At 34.5% G+C, this 26,342-nt stretch overlaps 1 protein-coding gene across 1 annotated transcript in view; it reads left to right on the top strand.

Annotated features, from left to right (window-relative positions):
- The window catches only part of LOC106459898 (NHL repeat-containing protein 2-like), an 81,156-nt gene that overhangs the window by 25,924 nt on the left and 28,890 nt on the right, over nucleotides 1–26,342 (top strand). Inside the window, exons 4-7 of the mRNA XM_022386476.1 lie at nucleotides 1,162–1,299; nucleotides 1,763–1,895; nucleotides 19,721–19,814; nucleotides 20,296–20,527. Coding sequence (XP_022242184.1) covers nucleotides 1,162–1,299; nucleotides 1,763–1,895; nucleotides 19,721–19,814; nucleotides 20,296–20,527 — 597 coding nt within the window. The remainder of the gene's footprint in view (nucleotides 1–1,161; nucleotides 1,300–1,762; nucleotides 1,896–19,720; nucleotides 19,815–20,295; nucleotides 20,528–26,342) is intronic.

The following is a 26,342-nucleotide window of genomic DNA, read 5'->3' as shown; positions in this document are numbered from 1 at the left end:
TGCATTTATGAAAATTCTTAGGAAGTTTCAAACAATTTCATCTACTAGTTTGATTGTTGGAATGAGATATAGCAAGACTTGCGTTGGCTACTAAGAAAGTGAGTAGCTGGTGGTCATCGGGTTAAATAGTCAAGCAGAGTAAAATCAAAAGGAAGGACTGTTAAAAAGCAAATCCAAACCTGTGATAAATGACATTTAAATGAACAAAACAAGCCCAAACAAAATTAAATTGAAAATGCTGCATAAATTAAAAGGATCCCCAGGGTACAGGCTATAATGTGGGGTATAAAATGTGCCTTTCCACAACTGTCTACAGGCAGTGAAGGGTGATATAGATGTGGGACATTCTGGCCTTGAGCACCCATATCTTGCTCTCCTAACTTGTATTTCTTTTGATGATTTTTATATGAGTTTTTATGAATTTCTTCATGTGAGACTGGCGCAACGAGGTTAAGACTGATAGATGCTGCATCCCCACCGCAATGTGGGCCCTACTTCCGCAGTCTCCTCCAAAACTCAGGGCACATTTTATATCCCAAATTATAGCCTGTACTCTGGGGATCCTTTTAATTTATGCAGCATCTTTAATTTAGTTTTGTTTTTTTGTTTGGGCTTGTTTTGTTCAATTATATATCTGAGTGTGTGAAGAAGCTTGCAACTACATATTACAAATATGTATGTATCATATTACATAATTAACAAAAATACAAAGCTTTCAATGGACAGAAACTTCTATTGTATTGTATTTTGGTGGTCTTTCTTAGATATTTCTTTTAATTTGGGATCCTTGAGATATTTGAATCTTTAATGATATCACACAAATATATACATCATATACATAAAAAAAAAAGTTTGATTACATGACTTATGATATTGTTGAATCATTTATGCTTTTTACAAGGGAACTTCAATATAACAAAAAATAGAAACCAATTTTTTACTTTTGTTTGACAGTAACATTACACATGTGCAGCTCACAGCTTTGATAATGTCTTGTGTTAGAAAGAACAACTAAAATGAGCATAGTGTTTGTACATGATTGGCTATAACAAGATTACTAGGACCAGACCATGAAAACAATCTTATATTATTCATCACACTAATGACTGTCTCTGCTGGTTTACAATACTTTTTACCAACTCACATTTTTTGTTGTAATAGCATGTGATTGGAGGAAAAGAGCCAGGATACAAAGATGGTAATTTTCTTCAGGCCAAATTTAGATCACCTCAAGGTATTGTGTGGAAAAATCCAAGCATCGTATATGTTGCTGACACCGAGAATCACCTTATTCGAGAGGTTTGAGCTAATAACTTAATAACTGTATTAATTTTATTTTATATATTTTAAGTTATAAAGGAAGGTTTTACAAAGTTAACATTTTATTCCCATAAATTATAGATGTTTTATCAGAAATGTTAGGCCCTTTGGCTTCTATAGCTTTGCCAGTTATAATGCTTAATCTATAACTTTTAAAGTGTTCACTGCATAAATAAGTACCATTTCAGAGAATCTTTTGTCTCATTGTCCAGCCAGACTCATAAGTTCAAGTATGTATGTACTTGTAAACGATTTCATGCTTTGGAAATAAGAAGCATTATTTTGAAATTTCCTGACAAAAAAAAAATTTTATAGTTCAGAGGTTAGTTTAAGTAGTCCATAGTAGTTGATAACAAATTATGTTAAAGAAAAATAATTATTGAAAATATTGTAGAATATTACTTTTAAAATTTTAGAAGTCTATTGTTTTGTTCATTCATAGATTAACATTTCATTGAGAGTGGTTACAACTATTGCTGGAACTGGCTATCAAGGAACCGATAAGGTTGGTGGAAAGCAAAATAAGCAGCAGCCAATCAGTTCTCCCTGGGACTTGTGTCTTGGATGTAGTATAGGTAAAGTACAATTTTTTTTGTAGTTTTATTAACCCTCTTTCAACAAACAGATCAAAATTTAAAGAACTTTATTATCATTGTCAGTAAAATTGGCATCAAAACATAGTTTATGATTCAAATTTTGTTATTATGCATGTTTTAATTTCTTTTTTCAAAATGCCAAATATGCTTTTCTGTGTCTCATATGTCTTCTTGTCTTATTGCTCAGTTGATATTTCATTATGCTTACCATACTATGTCTACTGTGATTAGCAAATTAGAAAATCAAACTTCAGGCGTTTACAAGCTAGAACACAAAATAAGAACCTTCCACTTTTTTGATTTGCTGAAATATTAATATATTTTGCAAACCTACAAGAGTAGCCTTGCCCAGTACTCTATTCTTATAAAACCTCTTGTCTACATAAGCCTACTTCTTTTAAGTATATGATTATAACCAATAGAAAGAGCACATTCCAAGCTACCTACATCTGACAGTCATTTGTAATTGGCTTGAAGGTAAAATTTATATATTACTGGAAATTTTGAAGTCTGCTGAGTAAGTTTAGTTTGAAAGCCAGATAAATTAAAGTAACCTTATGTATACTAGTATAATAATTTTATAATTTTTTGGTTTTCAAAAATGTACCTTTGAATTCTACAAAAGTTAATTTGTCTTTCCCATTCACTTGAAGGAATAAATGAGGGTTACAGCGAGGCTTAGCAAGTACAAAGTGCAAGTACAAATCAGTTTTGTAACATCATAAGTACTAAAAATTATTGTTTTTGTCTGTATTTTTTATTTATTGTGTTATCTTTTACAAAAAATTGCTAAAAATTAAGAATTTCTAAGTAAATTCTATATATAGATGTTCATGATCAGTTAAACTTTTTGTACACCTATATTGCTAAATTCTGACCACTTGAGGAGGATAATGAAGATCTAAAAACCTGCCAGATTTATTGGATTGGTCTGTACTTTGTACAGAGCTATATCATAAACATTTTCTTACACTTTTATTAGTTTAGACAATTTTTGTTGAAATCACTGTACTATAAACAAACCAATAAATTCTCTCCCACTATGTTCTCTTAGCTGAGATTATAATAAACTTTGTGAAAGAGTTCTACTAATTACGACACAAAAGCTTATTTGCTACCAATGGTGTTGTATTACTGTGTCGTGTAAACAGTATACTAGCAGGAGCCTTGATTCACTGCTTTATGATCGACATGTTTCTGCTTCAGCAGTTAACAGAAAGATAAACATAGGAAATAGATGTGAATAGATCAGAAGTAGAAGCTCTCAAGGGAAGTACCTTGGAACTCTGTGGTCAATACTAGAAGGACAGAACAGTACTACTCACTTTATTTCACATTTTTCAACCTTTAAAATTTTATGGGGCTACAAAGGTGGTCAAATTGACTTAACGTTCTGTAGAGTTAGGGTACAGAAAAGAACAGATAAAATATAAAATTTTTCTGAAAAAAAAAAACGTTTGATATTTATTTAGGAAATTTTAAGGTTTATGCAACATTGACACCATATATTCACAGAACATTTTTTAGTAAAAGTACTTAATTGAAACTTCTGACAAGGTACCTTATTTCTGTTCACATGTATATTTCTATTCTTGTTCAGTGCTGCTTTCTATTTGCAAACAATTTTTTGCATACCATAACCCTTTCACTCATATATACACACCCCTGGATTCACATGGTTTAACTGATTCTTGCATGCAAATTTTCATGTGACAAACCTCCACCAATAGTAGTGCCACATACCCACGTGAGTCATGGGGCTGCCTCCATGCTATTCTATCTATCACTTCTCATTTTGCAGTGCTCATGTTCAGACAATTAGTTTGTGCTCTCTTCAAGTTTTTTTTTGTATCTTCATATCAATTTCTCTCAACAAGTTTGCTATTTAGTATACAAAGTGATATTTGTAATTTATTCTGAAGTGGAATTATTTTATATTTCTACCCAGTTATGGAGCTTAATAATTCATTACAAATTTTATTCTACTTTTTTATTTATTTCTGCCAACACAGTTGTGTTTGGTTATTCATTTTGAATTGTGAATTCAAAATTCTCAGTTACCACTTCAGAGGTTATATCATCTATCAGCACATTTATGCAGGCTTGAGGTGGTGGTCCTCATCTGGGAAATTATCGGCTTTACATCATCAGGAAATTGATCGTCCAATGAGCTGTTCTTTGTCAGGACTCAATTTAAGTTTGGGGCCCACACATTTTGATATATGGACTGCCGACTTTGGAAAGATAAGGCGTTATACTGTTATTGTTTTTGAATATTTTTAATGTTAATAATATTATTATCTAGTTATTTGGGTTCATTTTTGACTCTCCTTTGGATGAAGGTATGTGCATGTCTCACCCTCTACAGGCTCTGATTCAATTTGCCTTAGCTTACCATCAAGTAGATTTGGGTTCAATAACATAAATGTATTTAGAATAGTCAAGGCTCGTAGTCAAGTTCAGGTTTCAAATTAGTGCTTAGTTGTATCCTTTGTCTTATAACATTAGATTAGGCTTAACAAGGGTCTTTGTTATTTTAGGATTACCTGTAATTCATCTTACTGGTATATTGTAAATTAAGTTAACTATATTGTTTTTTTCTTTAAAACATCACATCTTACATGTATGCTATTGTCAATACACACTAACTTAATTTTATAATATAATATCTATTTCATTTCAGTTATTATCTTTTATAATTCCTCATATTAACTTTGATTGTATGGACCCCTGGAACCTGGCTCAGCACAAACTTCTTCCAATATTGTATGTATTATTGTTAGGTTAGGGTTTTTAAATTAGATCTACCGTATTGTTTGGAATATAAGATGCACCTTTATTTTGAAGATAAAGTTTTGGGGGAAAAAAAACTACAGTCGCCTTTGAAAGATTTTTATTGAACAAAAATTCAATTTGACACTTTTTTCATTATTTATTTTTATTATTTAGTATTTATTATTCTAAACACAAAAGAGCTTAAAACATCAAAATAAGAAAATACCATAAATCAAAAAAAGGTTTACTGTTATTTAGTTTGGTTCAAAACCTACAAAATCTTCATTACTTTCACTGTAATGTATTTTTTATTATTTTGGGAGCATTATAAATAGTTATTTTTTTAAAAGAAAAAACTACTATTGTTATAAATAACACATTCAATTGAACTAAACTGTGCATGCCTTTTTAAATATATTTACACATGGTTTGTGTATATTATCATATCAGTTATTCATACCTTCGGTGTATAGGATGCAAGCGGATTTTAACATCAAATTTTGGGGTAAAAAGTGAAATACAGTAAGTGACATACTTTGTCCTGAACAGTTCGATTAGGCTTAACAAGTGTGTTATTTTCAATTTAACTGTAATTCATGATATGGGTAAATTGATAATTAGATTAAATATCTTGTTTCCTTCAGGACTTAACATATTGTACATATGTTTATTTCACTACACACTTAAATTTACATTATATCGACTATTTCATTTTCGCAATTTTTTATCATTTATACTTCTAACAATTAATTTAGTTTGGGAGGATCCCTGGGGGCTGGGGTTATGCCCTACCTTTTCCCAATATTGCTCTCCTTCCTCCTAAAACTGCAGAATCTGCTTAGGATGACCTCGATTTTGTCTGTTTTCATCCACCTTCTTGGGCCTCTACTGCAATATCTGGTAGGCCTACCTCAGCCTTTTTTAGACATGTTTCAAAGTATAATTTTCCTCTCCTTCTCCAGACATTGTTTCATGATGAACATGTTTGTCTCTCTTTTGGGTGAGGGTGCTTGCATGCCTCACACTCCTCAGCTTTTGATTCAGTTTGCCATAGCTTACCATTGGGCATATTTTCTTCATGATTCTATGTACTTAGTATCTGTGTCACCTGTATAATTGATTCTTCCCTGTTTTGACATGTAGTCTCTGATAACAACCAGGTGGGCAATTTCTGCAGGACTGAAAATGCCCTTGGTACACGTTTTTTTTTTTCACCATATGATTTGGTACCAGTTTTGTGCCTTGCCCTTTGAACTTGTTTCGGTTCTGTGTGTCTTTTGTTAGGTGGTCTGCATTTTACCCAACTTTCTCATTTTGGGGGATTTTACTAACGTCACTACTTGGATGTTTGGCTTCGGTTAGCTCCTTCTGATTGGGGGTGATCATAACGTATCTGCTCCTCACACAAGCAGCTCAGGTGGTTGGATTTTCCAGTTGGATAAGTTTTTCCTGTTATCTACCTAACAATCTTGGCTATTTGGGGAGTGTCTTTTTAAACACCCACAATGGTTGGGACTATCCATTCTCCTCCTCAAGTGCATCTGATGTGGCTTCTATGGTACCACTTCTCCCTTTGGGTCTGGCACACTTGCGATTTTTTCAGGAGATGCTGCACGACCCATGGTCTCTTGCTAGGGTTCCTTTGGATTCTCTTCTTAACTTTCCTCTTTCCTTTTTTTATCTATATGCATTGGTGGTTGAACATATCCCCCACGTTGTCTGGATTTGTTCCTCTTCCCTGATGCTCATCCCCAAAGAAAGGAGGCATGAGTCAATCAGCAGGAGACTTAAAGACAATGGTCTATGGATGAAGGGTCTTACCATGTTAACACAATGGCACTTCTGGCAGTCCAATATGCTTTAGTTCATTTCTTCCTCTTTTGTGGATTTGACGAATCATTTTTCCTTCCAACTATTCAATGGTGGTAGCTTATTTCATTTGCCAATTGGGCAATTGTTATTGTTCCCTTTGTGGTAGACAGTGAGTCTTCCTTTTTGAACCCACATACTTGACATGTGTCTCTTGGTGTGATATGTTTCAGTTGCTTTCGTTCTCATTGCAGATTGCCTTTCCAGTCCCATTACACTTTCTCCCAAGGAGTGGCCTCTCAGTCCTCCAATTTTCGGTGACTCTGCCTCCTGTAGGGTACTCCATCACGAGAAGTGTATGATTCCTTTCTAGATTCCAAATTACCTGTTTTGTTTTTGGTCTCCATTTCATTATTCACTCACCCTGGCTGTCGTATTGAGACAGGAATGGATCCAGTTTATAGCTTTTGTTTTTCTCATTCTGTCGCTCTTCATCACAAGGTTTATGTTTGGAGTGCACCGTCATAATGATTGAGATCCCTCATCCTTCCCCTGCCTAGAAGTCAGTTCCTGGTGGTTGAGTTTGTGATTTAAAACTTAACCAATCAGCATCATGTATTCACAGTGTAGTGTAATCGGGATCATTCATCTTACCCCTGCATGGATGTCGGTTCACGGCAGTTGAGTTTTGGACATAGAGTTGAACCAATCAACATAAGTCCTCTCACGTGTTCAGGGTGTCCCTGGTCCTTTACTCAATTTGCCTCAAGTGCATTATCCGAATGTTGTGGGTCACGGTGGGTGCACTTGTTGGTTGCTACAATTCTTCCTCTTGCACTACCACTTGATGTCTTTATGCTGAGGATGTTTGTGCATTTCAGGTGGTTCCAGTTTGTTTGATTTGAGTGATATATATATATATATGTACTTTATTTTACTCTGTTCACATATGCCATGTCCACAAATCAGTGGTGTGATTTTTCCCTCAGGTCAGCTGAACTTGAAATGAAGATGTTTTGATTCTCTTTCCTATCCCTGCATGGATGTCAGTTACTGGCTGCAGAGTTTTGGATTGTAGTTAACTTACTGACAGTATGGTGCTTGTCTTATCCCTGCATTGATGTTGTTTCCCAGTAGTCGAGTTTTGGATGCAATTGACTTACCGTGTACTGTACGTTGCACCCTAGCCATTCCATGCCTTGGAGCACATCCCTTATTTTACCCACGTTCTGTTCATCAGGAAGATTGGCATCATAATATATTGTGGTTAGGATCACTGTCCAACTGTTTTCTCTTCCACTGGAATGTGCTTGTCAATTTTTCACCCAGACCTGTAACAGCTTTCCCACATCTGGCGAAGAGTATACCTGGTATGGAAGTGGTGTGGTTTCCTACATGTAATCCTCTTATTAGAAGGTTCCCTCATTAGAATGTCCCTCAGACGCTTTTGAAGGATGCTTCTACTTTCTCTCTTGCACCTTTCCCTCCACCTATTGAATGTGGAATTCTATTTGTGTATGTGAGCAGAAGTAAGGTACCTTGTCCGAAGTTATAATTTTCCTATACTGAAAATGTATTCCTGACAGGTACTTACTCCTCCCGACTTTCAACTGGTGCTTCTGTTTCTGCTTAAACTCAAAGTGATCGTTAGTTAGAATAGCATAGAGAGAGTCACAAGTCACATTGTTGTGTGGCACTGCTGTTGGTGGAGGTTTGTCGTATGATAATTTGCATGCGAGAATCAGTTGAACATGTGAATCGAGGGGTGCATAAGAGTGAAAGTCTTGTGGCATGCAAGAACATTTTTGCAAATAGAGGGCAGCACTGAACGAGAATAGCTAAGTACCTGTTGGAAATATATTTTCATTGTAGGACTTGTAATGTTTATTAAAAGCTTAAAAAATTTACTTGTTAAAATTGTAGTATGGAAACTGGTCACTTTGGGGGTCACGTGGTTGGTGTAATCCATCAAGTCAGTAGCAAAAAAGTTAAAATCAAATATAAAGATATATATATACATCACCCAACATAAGTGAATGATATATTTTTGTGCAATGAGAATGATTTGCAGCAGAACACATTTCATGCTAAGTTGATGTTTATTCTTGACACACATACTTCTCTTAACCTTCTTGCTGCGGGCTCGGTCAATTTGACCAACATGATAACCCCAAAGTGGCGATTAGAGTTTCCATACTATAACTTATAATATGTTTTGTGTTTCTTCATGAAATTTAGCATGCTTTCAGTAAATATTAGAAGTCTTTGCTCACATATTTTTTAAATAAGTATTTTTATTAAAAGTTTATCTGTGAATTATGAAGTTAACTTGTTGACTGATTCAGTGCAAAGTGATTTTCTTGTTTAGATGAAAAAACTTTTCTTCATCTGAAATGTGTCATATTTCATTTACTTAATTTATAAAATCTCTTAAATAAATATCAAATGTTTTTGTTCAGTAAAACTATACTTTATCTGTTAATTTCTCGTCCATAACTCTATGCAGGGTCAATCAATTTGACTGACATTGCAACCACCATAAACAATTTTTAAATAAACCTAAATTTCTCTTTTTTTTTTTCTTCTAGAATGACAGCAAATTGTAACAGGAAACTGGAATTGTTTATCCAAATAGCTTAAAGCTCATAACAGTATACATCTCTTTATACTTAAATTGTATTATTTTATTGTCCTTTAAACTGTGTTTAACTAATAATCCTGACACACAAGTCGTAAATCACTCGAGAAACATGCAACTCAAGTTACCATATTGAATTACATAACACACAAGTTGCTTGCGAGCATACCTCTTGAAGAATTATTATTATTTTTCATCATATTACCTAATCTAACCTAATAAATTTCTAATTTTTACATTTTAGTTACTTTTATGATAATAAATATAGAATATACATAAAAGACAAGAAATATGGTATTTACCTGTGTCTTCTTATTTTTTGCTGTTTGTTGATGAAAGTTAAGCATACGTTTATATACTAATGATAGTACTGCATTGAATAATTTTTATTTAACTCTTCCGACACGGGGTCGGTCAATTTGACTGAGTCGTGTGACCTTTTGTACTCATTTAAAGTCCTTATAAATTAATACTTATAACTCAATATATTGGGTAAATCTTCATGAAATTTGGCAGTCTTTCAATTAATATTACAAGTCTTTCACATACAAAAAGTAATATTTCTTAGTGAAGTATTTTTAATAAAATAAAATAAAGATTTGTCAATGAATATATTGAGTATTAGTTTGGAATAGTCTGTGTGTAAAGTAATTTTCATGTTAAAATTAAAAATACTTTTCATTATCTCAAAAACATCAAGTTTCCTTTAGGTAATCCTTAAAACCTCCTAAATGATTTTCAAATGTTTTTTTTTCACTAAATCCTTATAGTTTGTATGTTATTTTATCTACTTTAATCTCAAAACAGGATCGGTCAATTCGACCAACCTTGTAACCGCCAAAAAAATATTGAAATAAACCTAAATTAACCTTCTTTTCTTTCTAGTATGACATCAAATTGTAACCTGAAACTACATTCGTTTATGCTAAGTAGCTCTAAGTTCGTGACATTATACATCTATTTATATTTAAATTTGATTGTTTTATTGCCATTTGAATCATGTCTAACTGCTATCCGTGCCATTATAAGTTGTAAATCACTCGGGGGGAACATGCAGCTCACGTTACGCTATCGAATTTCATTACCCACAAGCTGCTCCTGTCTAATTAGACCTGTCATATTTTTCACACTATAAAGAGACTTGGAATTTTTTAAATAGTTCCTTATAAAATTAAGGACTTAAAACATGTAATATTAAAGTTTGATTCATCAACTATGTTTTGATGACAATTTTATTTGTATACAATGATAATAAAATAGATTAATTAAATTTTGAATCTAACTTTCTAATGCTGCTATTAAACATCTATCTCTTTTGTCTCTGGGGTTTTATTCTCATCTGTTTGTCACCCTCCAAGGAGACTGGAGATTGGCGTTGTGTTACCAATCTCCTCAGCCTCAATCACTTCATCAACCTCCCTCATTTCACCATGGAGTCTTTTCTCAACCAATGATGGTCATTCACTCTAGGTCTCTGGATGACCAAGATCAACATCTCGTATGCTTACATGCATATTCCTGTTTCTCAAGTGTCTAGACGTTACCTTTAATTTGTTCATGAGGTACAGGGATTTTAATTCCATGCCCTCTCATTTGGCCTGGCATCAGCTCCATATGTTTTCTGCCACATAGTTAGTCTATGCTCCTCATATCCATGACTTAGGACTGCAGTTTCACCATTACATGAAGGACTGACTTCTCTTGGCTCTTTCCCACTAGGCCTCTCAACAACATACCTATCTCCTTCATCAGAGGTGGAATGTTTGGGATGGCTTATCAAACTGGAAAAGTCACATCTCACTCACACTCAATACTTTATCCATTTGTGGGTATTTTCATCTCCCACCTCAACAGAGCCCAGCCTTCTTCTCTTTTTCTCACTGTGCATGAGGTTCTCTCTCTTTTGGGGACTTGGGCTGACATGGAAGCCCTCATCCCTTGTGGTCGTGGAATCTCTTCGGGATCCCTTGGACTCCACCATATACCTTTCTGTCTCCCCAGAGGTCACCTTTATCTGGTGGATTTATAGTGACAAACCTCGGCTGGTGTTCCTCTGCCTCCTTCTCGTCCAGATTTTTACCTGTTTATGGACACACATCTCTGATGGTAGGGGGGCATACTTGGATGCTCAAGAGATAGGTAATTATTAGTCTGTAATCAGGTCATTTTTTCTATCAATATCTTGGAGCTCTTGGCTGTTGAGCATTGGATCATTTTCTCCCAGTAGTCTGCAGGTGCCTCGTCGTGATACCTTTCAATAATTTGATGGGTTTTGCACATATCATTTGTCAAGGGGTGCCTAGTCTCATTTGCTTTGTATTCAAACACCTTTCTTGTGCCCAATCTCGACAAGTTCAGCTAATTGCCTGTCACAACCTGGGTACTCTGAATCTTGTCTTTCTCGTTCTGACAAAATTCTCCCAAAACAGTTGTCTCTTGATCCTCAGTTGCTCCAATGGCTGTGTTCTCAGCTGGGTACTGCCCTTTTGGATGCATTTGCCACACACCTAATTACCAAACTTCTTCTGTTCTGGTCCCCTTTTCCACATCATTTATTCAGCTCTTGCTGTGGATGCATTTAGTCAGGAATGTTCCGATATTTATCTGCATGTCTACCCTCCTATCCATTTTTCTCCTCATGTACTATCATTTATTCAATCCACTCCATGTTGAGTCCTTCTAGTTGCTCTGTTCTGACCAGCCCAACTGTGGTTTCTGCTCTTAAGCTCACTACAATCATCTCTTCCGCTTCTGCTTCTTTTTTCCTGATTCCTCCCCTGCTCATCCTGCAATATCCACACTCAATCTTCACACACATAAGTTTTGTTTAGTCCCTTGCAAGGTGCTTTGGAGTCTCTTTGTGTGCAGCCTTCCTTATTTCTCATACTGTTTATTGTTCCTTCTTACATCTTTACTGGTCTTAATGGAGTATTTTCTGCTATTGGTTTTTGCGTCATGACTTTCCCCCTTCCAAACCTACTGATTCCCACCTTTCAAACTTTTCACATAGCTCTTTAACAGTAGTTTGTCCATTTTTACCATTGTAGGCTATATGGCAGTGCTATTTGACTCTTCATTTTTCACATTTTTGGCATATATTTTCCTCACCTGCCCTTTCTCTCATGTTTAGATATTTTTATCTTTTTCATTTTCCCCAACCAGTTGTTTTTCCAAACTGGAATCTCAGTGTTGTGCTTCATGCTCTTCTGAACCTTTAGCTTCTTGTTCTTTAAACCATCTTTCTCTTATGACTTATTTTGTACTCTCTTTTTTTTTTTTGCTATTGATGTTTCCTGAGTCCTTTTCCACAGTTCCCAAGATCTGCTTTACACCTATTTTTCTTATGTCCATAGCTTAATTATTAGATAGAGGTTTGATCCCTATTGCCTTCTTTGTCGCATTCAAGCTGTTCATTGTTATGTTGCCCACACTGCTCATTTTCAGTGTTCATGTTTTTGACTTTTTATCCATTGGAACTCTTCTACCAGAGATATCTTTGCTATTACACTTACAGGTTGGCTCCGTCAACTCATCCGTCTTGCTTACACTTTATTGGACTGGGATTCTCATCACATATTCCAAGTTTCCTCTTGTTTGATTCATCATCTCTTTTTCTCTGGCTGCTTCCATTGGAGTAGATGGTGCTGGCTGGCATGTGGATTACACTTGTATCCTCCTCATCTAAATATCCGTTTTTGCCTGTTACCATTCCCCAAACCCCGTACTGGCTCTGAATATATTTTCAAAAAAATATCCCTTCTCACACTTCCTACCCTTTCTCGCCATTTCCAGTGTGCATTTTCTTGCGTAATCTCAAAGTGGTGAGTGTGATGTACAATATAGGAGTAAGTTGTGCTTGGAGGGTGTGTTGCATTTGTGTTGGTGGAGGGTTGTTGCATGCTTCTTTGCATGTAACAATGCAGCTACACCATGTGAAGTTAGGTGGGAGCCTCAAGTCTAGTGGTGAGCGAAAATTATGCATATAGAGGGCAGCATAAATCAGGGAAATCTATTATGTGAGAGGAGTTAGGTATTTATCAGAAATACACTTTCAGTGTTGGAAAATGTTATATTTTCATAATTCTGTTTATTTTTACTCTATCTCAAACATTTCTAGCAGAGAACCAACCATAAACAGTTACGAAGCCTTTTATATTTTCACAGTGCCAACGATACATTCTAGTTTGTACTTATCACTCTCATATGAGGCTGTCTCTCGGGGGGGGGGGGTCTGAGGCTGCTTTTGCCAATGATCAAGGACATTCTGGGGAGAATTTAGCCTCACTTTTTCTGGTGCCTTTGTTTACTAGATCAGCATTTGATGATGAGGTCAATTTGGATCAGCTGCCTCCTGCTCCATTTCTTCAGTTAGCCAATCTGGTTTGTGTGGTTTGGGGGCTTTCCCTGGTTGCCTTTGAATCTGCTCTTTCCTTGATGGCTGAAAGGTCTGAAGGCGACTACTTAGTTTTCCTCCTTCAACTGATTGCTGTTTATGCTGAGAGATTTACTGCTCAATTACATGATGGGATAGCTCTGCCTTGTCCCCCACATTTGTTGGAACACCATGATTTGGCTTACCACCACCAGGAGGACATATATTTAGATTCCCAAAGACTTGATCCTCTTTTGGACATTTGGGGTTCCAGACTGGACCCGATGATCACTTTGAATACATCACACTTTTCTCGGATTTTTCTGACTCTCACTACGGTTCTGAGATATTTATTATCCCTCCAAATTTTGTCAGAAACCTCTCAGCATTCCCCACATCAATTTGATGTCAATTTGGGTCCTTTGTTGACTTCTACTTTGGTAAGATTGTCAGCTTCTGCTCTTTCTTTGGTTTCCTGGCTTATTTGTAAGTATGTGAGGCTCCTTTTCTTCGTCCCTTGATGTTCATTGGCATTTCAGAGGCATATGAATCATGAATTGATTATGCACATTTGCATTCTTCCTTATTGTCGTTGGCCTATAGACTTTCTTTGGCTCCTACTGGAAGTCATGGTGTGACTGCTTGTTGTGTGGCCTGACTGCTGGCTTCAGCACCTCGATCTATTGATATTCAGAATAGATTCCCGAGGTTTTTCAGTGGATTTGCTCTCAGTTTGTTGAGGTCCCCAGTACCTCATCCTTGAGCTCTAGCAATAGGTGCATTTAGTAAGGACTCGATAGGTTTTCATCTGTACGCCTTTCCCCCAAAACGTCTGTTGCCCAGAATTCTAACTGTGGTTTGTTCCACTGCTTGTCAGGTTCTTTTGGCAGCACCATTTTGGCCAGCTCAAACATGGTTTCCTCTTCTTCAATATCTGCAAGTTTGTCCACCTCTAACACTTCCTCTATGGCCATCTTTGTTGAGACAACTATGGCGATTTATCAAAGAAAATGGCACATTTATTGTCAGTGGTGTATAAAATAGAAATTCAACTCACTTCAACCAAAGCCTTGTATAAAGCATCCTTATTGACTAGTTTTTGACTCTCCACTGATATCTAACCTGCCCTTTCGCGTCTTTGGGCCCAAGTGGCCTTTTCAATTGCCTAATTGGAATGTTAAGGTTGTTTTACATGCATTGTCTTGTCATCTCTTCAAGTCTTTCACCTCCTGTTCTTTGTATCACCTTTCGAATTAAGGTATATTTTTTGTTGTTGTTGTTGGCATGTGGATGTCATCAATCTGAATTATTTGCAATATATGTACATAGGACTCTATCATTCCACCTATGTCTTGCTTTACCCTGATAGGGTCTTCCTTCTAAAGTCTCTGGCAGCTAGAGAGGGAGAAAAATCCTTTTCACCCATTCACTTGCCAGCCATTTCTCACATTTACGACCGCTTGGACCCTGATCATTTGTTATGTCCTGTCAGGGCCCTTGGCTGTTATGTGGCTCGTACTATCTCATTTCAGGGTATTAGGAGTGGGATCCTTTGGTTTCCTGGGACTTATCCCCCATTATCTTAATAAGGTGGCTTCGAAAATTGATTCATATTGCCTACTATGGTCTATCTTTACAGGAGTCGCATCTTACCAGATTTGTCACATTTCTATGTCAATGGCTGCCCATTAGAATTGCTCTCTGGAAGACATTGTGCTGGCTAGTATGTGGACTTCTCCCAATACTTTCATCTCTCATTATTTGCATGATCTTGCAGTTTCCTCTTCTGAAGGATTTTTACTACCCCTGTGGCTGTTTTGACTACATCCACTAAATTTTAACAAGGGGTGAGTAATTTTCTCCATCATATGTTCTCTTTTCTTTTCAGGGTTTCTTTACTTTCTATCTGGATCCTACTCTGTGGCAAGTGTTGCCTAGACAAGTGTGCTTTTATCATTCTAATTCTGCACTAGCAACCCATTTCACTATCCTTACTACTGGTTGCAACAGGCTCTGTAGAAATAAGGTGTTCCATAAGACCATCTAAGTGCATTTCGGATGGTATTATCATATTTTCATGGACCACCACTCATGAACTAATTATGAGTAAAGCGAAAGGGGAACCTGTCCATTCCTTCCAATTATCAGATTGAATAAATCAAGATCAGTTTGCTTTTCAAAATTGAGGGAACTCAGTTCACCTGTTGCACTGTTCCTCAGGGCTCCCCAGTGCATATTACCCTCTCCCCCTCCCAGATTCTACTAGTGGAGCGAGGGAGTCCTTACCACACCTGGTTTCTAGTTGCTGGGGTGGTGGACAGAGGTTTTTCCTCCAGAGTGTTAGAGTACATTCCTCCACTCTTGGAGAAGAAGGCAAAGTTAGGGGCCCTCCTACCCGGGTTCCTGGATGTATTTTCCAGATGTTGGTAAGAGCAGTGCCAGCCTCTGCGGAGCCTACTCATAATACTGATTCAGATTTGATCCTACGCTATCTGGTTGGGGTGTGCATGGCCCTTCTTATGAACAATGTCTGATTTTATATTGTTCATGGATGGAGGTCTACTATCACCTCATAATTTTGAATGGGAAATGGTCCCATCCTAGGTTCTTGGTTGAACACAGTGTTTCATGTCCTCTCCATAATTCCGGAGGCAAGTGGAAAGCTCCTTGCCCACATGGTTGGAATGTAAGGATGAATGTTCATAATTCCAAACTGGGTGAGTTCTGTTCCTTTGATTAAGTAAGGCATGCGTGATTCCATCATTCTGAGCCTGGGATGATGCCTTTTGGTTTACTTTTGGTGGAAGAAAAAGTTTGTTCACTTTAATGTTGCATCTAATCTTTTTATAATTCTGGATGTTCAGGACACATCACTCTATGACTACAGGTTAGGATCCAACAAAAATATATCTATATGTTACGTTGCAGTCCAATTGTCCTAGCCACAAACATGGGATATAGGATGGTAGACCCCTTAATTCCAACACCGAGTTGTGGAAACTTGGTTATCTGGTTGGGGCTGGCCTATAATAATTATTCATGTACTATTCCATCCCTGATATTGATATTAATTTATGGGTAAAGAGCATACCTGTTTGGGATCTAGTGCAGTTTCCCCACTTGGGTACCACTCTTATCTTGGTACATCCAGGTTCTATGCAGATGCTTTCTGTATAGATAATATCCTCACTGGCCACTCCACCTTCTTAATGTGGGATTCTAGCTAAAGTGGCAGCAGATGGTAAGTTTGTTTTGGAAGGTAACATTTTTCCTAAATTGAAAATGTATTTCCAATAATACTTACCTCCACTGACATTCTCCTGCTCTCTCCCCTCCCCCTCCCCCGACTAAGAGCCGATGTTAGTGTTGGGAATGGCGTAAGTTTCAAAAAACTGATTATCTGAATGAGGTGCTTATATATAGTACATGGATAGAGGGTGCATTGATGTTGGTGGAGAGCTTTGCAAATTAGATATTGCCAAGAGCATTCAAATGGGGTGTAAAAGACTGAAGGGGAACTTCGGTGAAAAGTGACACAATCTCAGAGTTAGCTGTTAAGGCTTTAGGGTATAGTTGGTTTAATGCATTTCTGAAGAAGACATCTTTAAAACGGAACCTGCAAATATTATGTAAGGTATGAGGGGCCCATGTTATGTATTTACAAAGATTATAGTTAAACAAGTCACAAGTGGATAGTTTTAGTCATATGGGACAGTCTTGTTTGTATGATTTGTAATGCCATAGAGTTGTGGTGTGTGTGAGTCAGTTTTCCTTACATAAAAATAATGATCTTCAGTCATCAAGTTATCTTCATTTGTCACAGGCTTTTGTTCAGTTGTTTTTCATGTTTGTTTGTTGGGTTGTTTGGGATGGGTTTAAATTTCTTATTGTCTGAAAGGATGTTGTTCATTTTGTCAATTTATTTTGTGTTGTTCATGATTACAATAGTGTTGCGTTTGTGAGCTTTTAAAACTGTAATGTTGATATCTTTACTCAGATTACAGATTCATTTTATTTCCCTGCTTATGAGATTGCTCTTCAGTTTACAGGTTTGGTTAATTGAAGATTTGGTTAAAGATACAGTTTTTGGGAACTGATGATGACATATTCTTGTCAAAACATTGTACATTTATGATAAAAAAAATTTCATTATCCATTCAAGGCATCTCCAAACTTAAAAAATCTTAGTGTTCTGGGTGATTAGTCTCTTATGCCAGTCAAGCAATGTAACGTTGCTAGTGGTAGAGCAAATAAGATTTTAGGTTGTATCTACAGAAATATTGAATATAAGTCTAAAGATGTTATAGTGTCATTTTACAGGTCATTGGTTAGACCACGTTTGGAGTACTATGTTCAGATTTGGGATCCTTACCTTAGAAAAGACATTGAATTGTTGAAAAAAGTTCAGAGGAGGGCTACTAATATGATACCTGGGATGAAAGGTAGTCATACCAGAATAGGTTAAGAATTTATTTTCTTTTGAAAATAGAGGAGTTAGAGGGAATGTGATTGAGGTGTTTAAGATTATTAAGGAAATTTATAGTTTTAATGCAATTTTTTTTTTTATTTAATGGTGAGATTGGTAAAACTAGAGGACACAAATATATACATTTTGGCAGGATAAGAGTCATCTTTTGCTAGAACATCTTAATTTTTCTAACAGGATGATTGGCCTTTGAAATAGTTTGCTTTCAGATCTAGTGTATGCAGTTAATTTAAGAGAGTTTATGGGAAAGCTTGATAAATATTTGAAATGTATAAGGGTTAGCTTTTAATTTTTTAGTATTTACTTTAATTTAGGGGATAGGATGGCTTAGATGGACCAACAAGTCCCCTATTTTCCTTTAATGTCATATATGTGATCATATTATACATTTTTATACGGATCTGTGTTTGCTACTAAATGTCTAACATTTTTATGTTAGTTGTATGTTTTATCCACAGCTTTTGCAAACACTACTAAAAAGTTAAGTGATCTAGTGTAGATTTATCCATTGTAGAAGCACATCTTTAGAAATGCTATGACACCAGCATGTTTAAATATGAAAGCATTCTGTTTTTGATAAGTGGCACACACAAACCTTCTGAGAAATGCTTTGAGTACACCAAGAGCTGTCATGTGAGAATTAATTTTATAACAGTTTTATGAAAGATTTTTTTGAGACTTTGAGAAATTGTTCTTATTTCATTAAACTGTTTTGTGAAACTTGGTTTTACTATGTTAGTTTTCTATTTTTGGAATATTTGTTTTCATATGAATTTTTTTTAGATATATTATGCATGTTTTTGCCTTATAAATGTCTGACTAATACAGGAAAATGAGTCCTCATTTTTTTTGGACTTGTCTAAGTAATTTTTCATACTTCTTGTCTTATTTCTTTAGAATCTAAAATCAGCTTTGATTGTATAATCAAATATACCACATGTCTTGCCAAACAAGTAACATAACATTACAGAACAAGGAATCGTCTGTTTCATCAAGGCTGTCTCTGTAAACCTACCATTGAGAAAAACTAAAAATTTAAATCTATCTTCTTCAGGAAATTACCTACTCCCTTCTTAAACTCCCATATGATACTAGCCTCCACCACTGGTGACAGCAACTCATTTCATAAACTAATCACCGTGATAGAAAAATAACTGTCTTAACTGGAGCCTAGACTGTTTTTTACAAATCTTAAATTTGTGTCATTTTGTCTTCGGGGTGAAGTAAAAAAAACCAAGCTCTTTATCCCATCAATCCTCAGCATAATCTTGTAAATGCAATCTTTCTTTTCACAAGGGGAAAATAATATAACCTATCCTTATAAGATAACCCTTTTATCTCCAGTTTCATCTTAGTAACCCTCATCTGAATCTTCTCTAGTACATGTAAGGTGTTATCCTTTCTTAAAAATAAGGAGATTGAAACTGCACACGGTATTTCAAGTAAAGCCTAACTAGTTATTTGTATAAAGAGATAACTACTTCTTTTGACTTGTAATTAATAACCTATAGCAAAAACATAATAACATAACAGCTTTAATTATACTTTGGTCATTCTTTAAAGCCAGAATATTTTAATCGAATTAGTTAAAAAAAATTACAATAAATGTTTGTGTTAATGTGTAGCAAAATTTCTCTTATTTAATGGAATGCTTTTTTAATTCAGAATCAACAGATAATTAGCCATTAAAATATCTTTTTTGCTCTTGTTATTGTTTTTGCTAGGCTCAGAAGTAAAAGATGTTCTTTTTATTGCCATGGCAGGCATGCATCAAGTTTGGATGCTTTTCCTTGAAAATGCAAAATGGTTAAAAGGGAGGTATGTCAACTAGATTTATTAGCTGTAAACTCCAAACAACCAGTGTATTTCAGTCAAAGTAGGTTTTGGTTTCAGCCTGTAAATAATGGATCTCTTCTTTGTGTTAAAGGTGAAAGAAACAATTATTATTACCTAAATGTATTCATAGAAGAAACTTTCATCTCAGATTTAAGTATATATATATATGTAAACATTGGTGGTTGTACCTCATGAACTATTTTTACCTGAAAAAAACATTTTTTTGAAACACAGAATTGCAAAATTTTAAAATTTATATCAAGCCCACCAAATTTGTTTTTCACCAAAATTGTTTTTAGTAGATCCATGGAGTTTCTATACTAGTAACACCCATACATGAAAAATGTTGCTTACTTCATTGTATATATATTCTGTCTAATAGGAACTTTTAAATAAGTTGTTTATTGAATTTTGTGTTATGTGTAGTGTATGCTGGTTTTAGGTAATGCATTTTATGCTGTAGCTCCTACCAGAAAGGAACGTGTATACGTTTTGCTGGAAGTGGTGAAGAAGTAAACTGTAACAATAGTTATCCTGAACGAGCAGGATTTGCTCAGCCATCGGGAATCACTATAGCACAAGAGGAAAAGCTTCAGTGTCTCTTTATTGCTGACAGCGAAAGTTCAACAGTTCGTCAAATTATGCTTAAAGATGGCGCTGTTAAGGCTGTTGTTGGAGGAGAAAGAGATCCAAAGGTTGTCTTTTCTGTACATGTTTGTGTGTATTGTAAGTTAAGAGTGTAATGTTGGATTTGAAAAATTTCAAAATTAATTTCCTATTTTTCAGACTTTCATTTGATGCAAAATGTAATACTCAGCAAAGAATGTGTTGGATGAATGAACTATTTAGTAGAAAAATTTATAATATGATCAAATTATTTATCACATTAATAATCATTTTTACTTTTTATTTTACCATAAATATCTCTAACCACTTTCCTCTTGATCCTTTTTGATGATTAGAAATTACTGTTTTGTATTGTAATGTTTACCTAGAAAAAGGGTTTTGTTTTATGCCATCTTATCTGTTCTATTTGATTAACTCCATTCTAGTGAGAAAAAAACGATTTTTTTCATTGTATGTGATTTGAAGCCTTACAAAGCAAACAGGTGTGTGTATTTTTGACACAAAATTTTTAAACTTCTAAACTAAATATTTTTCTACTAGTTTCTCCTTTGTGCACTATCCTCAGATAAGCTATAGTAGATGTGTAGTTATGAAAGAGATTGTTTCATGACAAAAAAAAGAAGTGAGTTATAGACTTGAGTCTAGAGACCTACTATCTTCAAAAACTGAGTGGGCTCTGCTGAGTGATTACTTTCAACACACATCATCTTGTTTACTTTCTTATACTATTTCAAATAGTTTGTCTAATTTTATAAATGCCATTGCACATAATGCTGTGAATATATTCTGGGAAATTCCACACACCTTCAAAATTACTAAATCTTTAAATGCCTGTTGCAATATATTTTGGTAATTTTCAGATAACCCCAGAGAAAAGTCACAGGTTTCCACTCAGGTAACATAGGAGGTCTGGATAACCCACATCCATACCTTTCAGGGAACCTGTTGAGAAGGATATTACATCCAAAGATTTCATAAAAAACACATTTTTTTGCCAATGCGCTGTTATCCACTGTACTTGAATCTCTCACATGTTCAGTGAAATGATTCCACATTTTGTACCATTCATATATTGAGATTGTAGTGAAGATTTGTTTTTCACCTTTAAAGATTTGCAACATGTTATTGAATGAGGGTTTGAATCTTTGTTATTTCTAATTTGCACAAATTACTGATGATGTCACCATAACTACTGGTTTATACTGAATTGAAAATCTTATTCACATATAACATTGACGTGTAGTTTAAAAATACACTATATAAAACAGTGATTATGTTTTTATGTTTTAAGTATAGATAAAAGATGTATTTTGTTTATGTACATGTATTTTATGCTTGTGAGAAAAGCAATTTATTCCATTGTACTTGATTTGAAGCCTTTCAAAGCATAGAGGTGTGTGTATTTTTGACCCCAGAGAAAAGTCACAGGGTTTCAATCAGGTGACATAGGATGCCTGGATAACCCCACATCCATAGAATTTTAAGGTCCCCAAAGCCTTGGTGGGAGACAGTAAAAGGGAATACTTGCAGCTGTTTTGTTAAACAGTTGTAAAATATTTTAGGATGGTGTAATTATACCTGTTTGACTTTCATATGTTTTTTAATTCTGGTTTTTATTATCTGATTTTCAGTAGGTATTGTAGTCAGTATGTATGTACTGCTGTAAATTTGTCAAGTATTATTTAATACAAACTCATTTCCATTAATTCAAACTCATTTTGTGATACAACATTACTTTGGAAACCACTATGAAAATAGTTTAAATATGATTGGTAATAGCAAGAATTAGAACTTTTACCTCAAGTGGTTTGAACATTAGTTTAACCCATTAATTTCTGCAGGAGCAGCTCAGTTGCCGTTTTCTGACTCACAGATAAAAACTGAGTTGCCATCAATCACAATAAAACGGTAATTATTGTCATTTGCATAGAGTTATAGTTATATATGTGTAACTGACGGATATTTCCGTCATTTGCAGCTGAGCCATAAAACTTCAATGACGGAAATAACCGTCATCTGCAGTTAATGGGTTAAGATATTGTAGGAAAGTCTCTAACTGAAGCTCATGTAGCATTGAACAAAGGTATTCAATGGGAAGTTTTGAAGACTTAGGAACAAACCGTAGAGCTGAGAATGTTTTTTTTTTTTGTGAAAGTATTTGTGTGTTGATTTATATTTGTCCTAAGCAGTCATTGTTCCAACCCAAGCAGGTTAATAGTCTTTTTAACTTAAAATTGTTGAGTAATTAAAATACCTGATAAACATAATAATAGATAAACTAAAAAATGAAACAGTAACATTAATATACCCCCTGTGCTTCACCATAATTGTCTGCTCCAGTACACAGTAGCTGCTACATAAAATGTTTTGATGGTGTATGTTTTTAATACAGCTTCTTTAAGCAATGGGAATTATACAAATCAAAGATTGAAATTTCCTTATGAGTGAATTTAATATGTGATCAATATTCAAACATTGTCAGTTGGTTTCTGTTGAAAATTAAACTAACAAACTGACATTGCTTGAATGCCACTTGACAAACCTTTGAATGATTAGAACTAACTTCCAATTCCTGTCTAGTGAAAAAAAACCTTCGAACACAGCTGTATTTACGTGTCATACATCAGAGTTATTACAAATACAAAATGTAGGATCTATATTAAAAAACACCTCATAGTCTATGCATATATTATATCAACATGTTTCATTTGTGTTTATATTTATTATCATTTAAAAAATTTTTCTGCTGTTCTAAGGTCCCCAAAGCCTTGGTGGAAGAAAGTGAAAACGAGTACTTGAAGATGTTTTGTGAGATAGCTGTAAAATATTTTAGGATGGTGTAATTATACCTGTTTAACTTTCATATCTTTTCATTAATTCTGGTTTTTATGATTGTTTTTTAATAAACTGTGCTTTAGTTACCTACAAGGTTTTCTCTGGTTTTTTATATTTTTCACCATTGCTTTTGCCAAATGATTCTTTTTCATCACTTTCAGTTTTTTTTTGAGCCACAAATTTTTAAGACAGTTTTATAGGTTGATGAATTGTCATGTTTTAGTAGGTATGGGAGTCAGTATGTATATACTGCTGTAACTTTGTCAAATTTTATTTAACCCTCTCCAGATGGGTCATGGGTCAAAGGCCATGTCATCGCATTTGTTGACTCATATTCAAATTTTATTGAACTACTATTTCATGAATTTATGTCAGTAAGTTTGGTTTCAAACTGTAGATTACAATTCAAACTTTAGTATTATACATTATTTAATTTGTTAATTTAAAAGTAAATATTAAAAAAACACAGTTAAACATTGATTTTTGTGTGTCACATGGTATGTTGAATGCAGCACTGGTTCAAATTAGATGTTTGTGATGTCTGTAGTTTTGTACGAATTAGGAACTCAAATTGCTGATATTGACAAGCTAGAATATAAAATATGATCCTTTTGTCTTTTCTCTTTGCTGATATATCACTAATGTAATGAATCAAATGCAGTGGCCCTGCTCACCTCTTTCCATTTTTGAAAACAGTCCCTTATATACACTTACTTCAGTATATGACATGTGAATAACCATTCAAAAGCTCAGAATGTCCACTTAGTGGCTTTCTCAGCCATTTTCATGTGTTAGGATGCCATCTTATTCTTTCAAATCAAGATTTCAAGGAGGTAGGTTGTGTCTTTAGTCTGTTCGAAATTCCATATTTTTTAGACCGAAATACAGATTAGTTATTAAGCTTGATAAATTATAGTGGAATTCTATGGTATCGATATAGTAATTTATGAGTTTTGGTTATTCAACTGTATATATAAAACCTAAATGAAATTATTTTGTTTCATATCCTCTACATGTAAAATTTTTAAAAGGCTTAGCAACCTATGTCAAGCAGCAACAAATTCAATGGTCGTAACTAGAAGAGATAATTGTTTGCTTTATTTCTTTATTTACTGTTCTATGTTTAAAGAAAAAAATGTTTAAGAACTTATTTCTAAATAGTAATAATCTATATACATACATAATGTATAATAATGGAGATGTGACTGTATTTTACAAAATACTAGTCTACTAAAACACAGCCAAGATGTCACTTTGTAAAGACTAAAGGTCAGTTTTATAATATTTGATATGGTAACATGAGAGCACATGTACCACGTCATTGTAACTTCTGTGTTGTTAGCCAGGCACAGGTGAAAGGTCAATATAGTAAAATAATAAATATATATAAATGTATAATGTTATGAGATTTAAGCAATTTAGTCTAAACATTTATGTTTCCGTGTTATAATTTGTAGTCATTCTAGAACAAAAGAGGCATAACTTATATTTATTTCCTAATATTTTATGGTGGTTATGAGATTATTCAAATCTACCAAACCTGCACAGAGATTTGTTAGTGAAAATAATAGATAAAATATAAAGTTTTTTTTCTTAAGAAACACTTGATAACTATTTGGACATTATATAGATTTCACATGTTAAATTTGAAAATTTTTTGATGCATAAAAGTATTTTTAATCTTAAAATGAAAAATTACTTTGCATGCTGGATAGGCAACATGTGAAAATTAAAAAAGGCATGAGAAAAACATTGCTTAACAAACCTTAAGACTTAATAAAAAATTGATAGTTTGCATATAAAAGCATTGTAATGTTTACTGATAATCTGCCAAATTTCCTTAACATATGCTTACTAACTTAAAAGTTATAGCATGAAAAACTATAACAAGCCCAAAATGGTTATGAGGTTGGTCCCAGGGATGGATCCCATGCTAAAAGAGTTAATACATATTTATTTCAATTAATGCAATCTTTACTGTGTTGATTGTTTTTGCAGTACAACATTGCTTTTACTTTGTGACCATGTCGACAAATATGAAGCATGAAGAAAACTAATTATTGCGAAAAATCTTAAGATCAATTTCAACTCCCTAAAATTTGAGCTACAATGCTAATAAAATGCTTTCAAATTCCACATTTTCCTTTAATTCTGTCTGGACCTGTAACTACCCTGAACAGATGCATATTATAATTCAAGCAAAAATAATAATTTTTTTTCAACAAATTTCAACTAAAAAATAATTTAGAACCAAGATTTTGTCATTTCTGTATAATTTGTTTAGTGTAATTTACCAAGAAAAGTGGCAATTTTCAAACTCTCATTTCGGTGCAGCTCCAAGGTGTCTCACCTGTAAATAAGGCATTTGTAGATAATTTTTTTAGGATTTTCTGTCCATTCCAAAGAATAACTTTAAATTTGCTAAGAAACTGTTACCCTATAAGTATATGTTACCATTTCTTGATTTTCAAGCATTTCCCTTGTCTTTTTCTTCTTATTTTTGCTACATGCCGTGATTGCCACCCTTTTATGATGTCACATCAAAGTGATTTGATCATTTACTATTGAAACACAGCTTTGGAAGCAACTGTGAAAATAGTTTAAGTATGATTGGTTAGAGCAAATTTTGAAGAATTGGAAACAAACCACCTAGTTGAGAATTTTTTATAGTTCCTTTAGATGTTTTTTGTTTGTGAAAGTATTTGGGTTAAATTACACAGCATGGTCACAAGTAAATAGACTCCACCTTTTCAGAAAAAATGAAATTTTTCAGTCATATTCACATGAATTGATATATTTATAATTTAATTAATATCTAGTAGATCTTCCTTTCACTTCATGGAGTTAGTTGATCCTTTGGGGCATCGTGAGAATCATCTCGTCAATTTTAGATTGCAGGATTTTCGCCCACTCTTACTACAAAACATGGAGTAGATTGATCTTCGAAGTTGGTTTTTTGGTTGTTTCTTGTCTTGCCGGTCGAGTATGGCCCAGAGGTTTTCGATGGGGTTCATGTCAGGAGATTGGCTCGGCCAGGTCAACTTCTGG

The sequence above is a fragment of the Limulus polyphemus genome, unplaced genomic scaffold (genome assembly GCF_000517525.1).
Source record: "Limulus polyphemus unplaced genomic scaffold, Limulus_polyphemus-2.1.2 Scaffold678, whole genome shotgun sequence".
Lineage (NCBI taxonomy): Eukaryota > Metazoa > Arthropoda > Merostomata > Xiphosura > Limulidae > Limulus > Limulus polyphemus.
The sequence above is the reverse complement of the archived record's forward strand: the minus strand, read 5'-3'. Positions and strand labels throughout refer to the sequence as shown.